The sequence below is a fragment of the Argiope bruennichi genome, chromosome 3, assembly GCF_947563725.1.
Source record: "Argiope bruennichi chromosome 3, qqArgBrue1.1, whole genome shotgun sequence".
Lineage (NCBI taxonomy): Eukaryota > Metazoa > Arthropoda > Arachnida > Araneae > Araneidae > Argiope > Argiope bruennichi.
In genome coordinates, this window is record NC_079153.1 from 224,305 (window position 1) to 229,671 (window position 5,367).

The 5,367-nt window shown below is 38.6% G+C and overlaps 1 protein-coding gene across 1 annotated transcript; it reads right to left on the reverse strand.

Annotated features, from left to right (window-relative positions):
* Positions 1-419: 419 nt before the first annotated feature.
* On the reverse strand, positions 420-848 carry LOC129964126 (uncharacterized). The gene has a single exon (XM_056078816.1). The coding sequence runs from the start codon at positions 846-848 to the stop codon at positions 420-422; it is 429 nt and encodes a 142-aa protein (XP_055934791.1).
* Between the last annotated feature and the right edge of the window lie 4,519 nt (positions 849-5,367).

The following is a 5,367-nucleotide window of genomic DNA, read 5'->3' on the forward strand; positions in this document are numbered from 1 at the left end:
AATTTTAAAATAATATACAATACTTAGTATTTTCAACACTGAAATTTTGTTGCTGAAGTTGACATTTCGATTTATAAAATTTATTAAAAGTTTCAAAAAGTATAAATGTGGTTTAAAATATATTTTTCTTAAATTTGATAGATAAGTTACAGTTATTTTTTGGAATGAGACATAATACAGAATCTAGTTATAATGAAGAATCCTGATTTAAATTATTTCATGAATAAAAATAGAATTTAAAAAAATTGCATTACCTTTGTAATATTAGAACTTGTATTTATTAGAACTTACTAATAAATAAAACATCAACTAAGCATTTATTCATATTGCTTGAACTGATTAAATTTTATTCAAATGTTTCTAATTAAAAATAACCATGACATTCTTAACAAAGGAAATGAAAACTGTAGGAATTAGAATTAATGTCCATCGTCATAGCTATCATCAGTGTCATCATCACTAAAATTGCTCTCGCTATCAGAATCCGAATTGATGTTGAAAGAAATGTTTTCCACGACTTCTTCGACAATGCCGTCAGTTTCCCAATACTTTTTTTCAATGTGTTCTATATGTTTGCAATGTTTTTCCCATCTCAGATTTCCAATATTTATCATGGCTTCCGAAGCAAGACTTTCAAGACGTTGAAAACTCATGTCGGCAGTCGCATTTCTCTCTCGCACGTAACGTTTAACATCCGCCCAAATTAATTCTATTCGGTTTAAGTCACAGTGGTATGGGGGAAGTCTCAAAACATCATGACTTTGTCCTTTTAGAATTTCGTCAATGAAATATTTTTTTTCGCCACTTGCATTTGCAGCAATCAGTTCAAGTAATTGAACTTTTCGCATTTTTTTATCATGCGGGATTTGCTTTTTTTTTCAACCAGGCACACATTTTATCCTTTTTTGAGCTTTTTGTGGGTACGGGATCCATCACTTTTGTGTGATAAGCTGCATTATTCGTAACTATTACCGAATTCGTTGGAATATTAGGTAGAAGCTACTCAACTATCCAGTTTTTAAAATTATCAGAGTTCATCTGCCCGTGATAATCTCCAGTTGCAGATCCAGCTTTAAATATTAATCCGGCATTTGGAACGAAACCAGATTCTGATCCTGCATGAACCACAATCAGACGATGACCTGAGCTATCTTTGATGGAAGCGCCAATTTTTTCATCTCTCCAACATTTCTCGAATGAAAGATTGCTGTCCAACCACGTTTCATCTATATAAACTTTGTTTCTCTTTGCTTCTCGGAATTTTTACATTTCCCTAAGAAAACGAAATCTCCAGACTACAATGTGCGATCTTTCAATTAAGATCTGTCTCTGGTTTCTGCAACGTTTGTACTGAAAACCTGCAGTGTGGAGGTATTTCCATAGAGTTCCTCTTTTCCAAGGAAAATTTATTCTTTCCTTCACCACGGGAAGCAATCGAGATAAAGACGGAATTTTGTTGTTTGCATAAAACTCATTCACAATATTTCGAAGAACACACTGATCAAAATTATCCAATATTGCATTTCGAGTCTCGGGATGTTTTCGATGTCTCCCCGGCGTAGATAATTGTCCATTTGTAGAAACATCTTCATTTTTAATTCGCTTAATTGTTCTAAGTGAAACACCAGTCGCTGAAGCAGCACATGTTTGGGCTTGGGAAAGGGGAAACAAAAGTGTTCCAGCTCTAGCCTCATCTTCACAAAATTTAGTAACGTTATTTATTATATTTCTCTCTTTCGAGTGAATAGTTCGCCCTTTTAAAGACATTTTGCAGTTGTTTGCTTTGAAAAAAGAAGTTTTGAAATTAAATATATATTATTTATTAATAATTAGCTAGAAGAACGAAAAGTACGACTGCAGACGATAAAACAAAGTAAGTGATAAAGCGTAAACATTCGCTGTTTGGCGCGCATTTAGGGTTATCTCATTAACAAGAGTGGGGGAGTTTACACGTCTTCCCCGCGCTGAAATGAACTCTACCTCCAAGAAGGCGGACCGAAGTGCCTTCTCCTGGTGAACATAGAATAACCAGGGATCTTTACTCCCTTCAAGTTTACTCTCCCCTATGCCTTTTACTGTCTGCTTGATCCTTCCATCCCGACGATTGACTAAATCCGACGGCAAGCGAGGGAGCTCTCCATGAGAAGCTGTCGCCGCTCTGTTTGCTTCTTGCTTCTCATGGACAGCCCAAAACCCCACATGTTAGCCGTGCGTGGTGACCCATTAGACGGACGGTGCACTATGGTCCCCGTTGTATCAATCGGCCGGTAGCTAGCTACCTGAGTGGTTAGTTTGCTAGGGATCAAGCGAAGGGGTTACTTCTTGGGCTTGGCGTTAAGAGTGGTCACTGTCCCCGTGGGTAACTCCGAGCGTATAGGTAACCGATTAGCACTATGGTAAGTATTGAGGCTAGCAGTGCCCAGAGCCAGCGGCTGCCATCCCTTGTTGGGTTCCGTGGTGGGCGGTGCCGTCGGGCATGAATATTTGTTAATGCCGCATGGGAGCCAAAACCAAATCTCCCTTCAGTGGGCATCACAAAGTACCTAACCATTTTACCAACGTTCTACAATTTGACCGCTTTTTTATACTGAAACGAATATCTGACAAAAACGAAACTTTCCATTCTGTGTCGCCTTTTCTAGTACGGAAGGCTATCACTGCAACAATTGTTGGTGTCACTGCCACACGTAAAATGCGTTCTGTTGACTTGCTGATCGAAGTCTCCATCAAAAAGCAAGCACAGCAAGTAATGAGAATAAAAGCTTTAGCTAACATCCCTGTAACCGCTACCTCTCATAAATCGTTAAATTTTTCCAAGGGTGTAATCAGATGTGAGGAATTGTTCAATGTTCCCCTTGAAGAGATCACTGCGGAATTGAAACCCCAAGGAGTGACCCATATACGGCAAATTACCATTAGGCGGGATGCACAACTCCTTCCCACAAAGCATTATATCTTTACATTTCATAGAGCAACAATCCCAGAATTCATATATGCTGGATATATTAAACTACCTGTCCGACAGTATATCCCAAACTCTTTGAGATGTTTCACATGCCTGCGTTTCGGCCATTCGAAGATTAGTTGTCGAGGGACACTAACATGAGCCCGCTGTGCAGGAAAAGACTACGATAGTGAACAGTGTAAGGCCCCCGAAAAATGCGTGCCCCTCAGGGGCTCACTTACTATAGATGAGTATGGGTATCGCAATCCCGAGGTATCCAGGGATCTCTACTCCCATTATGTTTATTCTCCACTGCGCCTTCTGCTGTTTCCCTTTTTCTTCTTCCCCTCGAGGGTAGGTGAGGGAGCTCTCCATGAGAAGCCGTCGCCGCTCTGTTTGCTTCCTTCTTCTCGTGGACAGCAAACACCCCCACGTGTGTGCCATGCGAGGCGACCCATTAGACGGGTGGTATACTGTGGTCCCCGGTGTATCAATAGGCTGGTCGCTAGCCACCTGAGTGGCTGGTTTGCTAGGGATCAAACGAAGGGGTTACTCCTTGGGCTTGGCGTTAAGGGTGGTCACTGTCCCCGGGGGTAACTCTGAGCGTATAGGTACTGGCCAGCACTAAGGTAAGCGCCGAGGCTGGGAATGGCAGAGCCGGTGGCTGCCTTCCCTTGTTGGGCTCCGTGGAGGGCGATGCCGTCGGACCCGAAACCCTGTTCATATCGTATGTGGCCTAAACCAATTTCTCCCTTCAGAGGGCAACAAAAAAATGTCAAGAAATTTTTAGAAAAATATTTTGATCATTTTTTTACTATCAAAAGGGTGTCAGAATGCAAAAGTTGTATTCGGAAAGAGGCAGACACAGGATCTCACAATTTTGGAGCTGTCTGTATCTTCATTTCAAATATCTATCCGAGTTCACAACTAAATTTACATATCTCTCTAAAAACTATGGCTGTGCAAGTTCAAATACGAACATAGTCACAGTCTGCTACATTTACTTACCGCCTCATGATGTCATTCGTCAACGAGATCTTGACAACCTCGTGGACCAGTTTCCTTCGCCTTTTATGATACTTGGTGATTTCAAAGGACATAATACTTTGTGGGGTTCAAATTGTACAAATTCTCGTGGGAGATACATTAAGCAGTTTATTGCTAATAACTATCTCTGTTTGGTGAACAGAGAAAGTTATTGACATATGAGCATGAAGTTAAAACACACTCTCACGAACCCACACGTAGCTTCCATACTCTTGATTTGGCCATATGTTCTCCCGGGCTTCTGTCATTGCAAACTTTTTCTGTTATCAACGATTTATACAGGGTGTTGACAAATTCGATCGACAAATTCAGAGAGGCGATATTAGGCATCAAGAGGATAAATAATCACCATACAACACGGGGTCCCAAACGATGCTTAATTGGTGAAAACCGCAAAAATATAGAGAGTCAGAGAATTATTGGAAATTGTAAGAAATTTAAAAAAAATAACAAATAGTGTTTTAATTATGAATTTTTTTACAGTGAAGGCACATTCTTTAAAGTCTTTTTTTTTATGTTGGTAACATGCGTATTTGATGATCTAGGGCAGGGGTGGCGAACCTTTATAAATCAACATGCCGTTTTTTCTAAAGAAATGTTTAATGAGGTACATACGTGCAGTAAAATAGTTTTGATTTGTGATTATCGGGAAAATAATAAAACTAAATTCTAACAACTCAAAACTCTTTATTTACTAAGAAAAGATGTATTTTGTACTGCATAGTAGTAAAGTCTTTGGTTATACGCGTAACTGAAATTAAAGTAACATTAATGTGACTTCTGCTGTTACAGATTGGATGACAAATAGCTTATATTAGGATTGTAAGATGTTACTTTTAGTATAATGCATGCTGAATTGGAGTCATCTGCAAAACGGTTTCTAAGCGAGTCTTTAATGTTATTAATCTCTGAAAATAATGACTCGCAGGCAGAAGTAGATGAAAAATTCCATGTTTCCAAAATTTCGTAACTAGCATTTTTACTTATATTCCTTATTAATCTTTCTGTTTAAACTTTTATCGTGTTTCAATAAATTTGTGAATCCATTTTGAACTAGACTGGAAATCAATCAGCTGCATTTCAAATTCTTCATTTTCCAATCGAATCGGAATAAGTTCAGTTTATCAAATGAAGTTACGTCAGGGTTCGTAATGAACTCGATCGTTTCCGATAATTCCTTTAACTGAGAAAATCTCGCTGAAAATTCCTTGATTGAAGAATCAATTACGGAAATAAATTCTTCAAAAACTTTTCTTCCTCTGGTTTCTCATTTACTTATAAATCTTTGATATTTTTTTTTTCAAGTTTGGGAAGTACTTGTAGTTTTTTGTATAATATCGTTTCTGAAAACATGCAGTTTAGCGTCAAAAGCGAGA

Coding starts and splice junctions, on each gene's coding strand:
- LOC129964126 (XM_056078816.1), bottom strand. CDS start 848: ATGCGAAAAGTTCAATTACTTGAACTGATTGCTGCAAATGCAAGTGGC.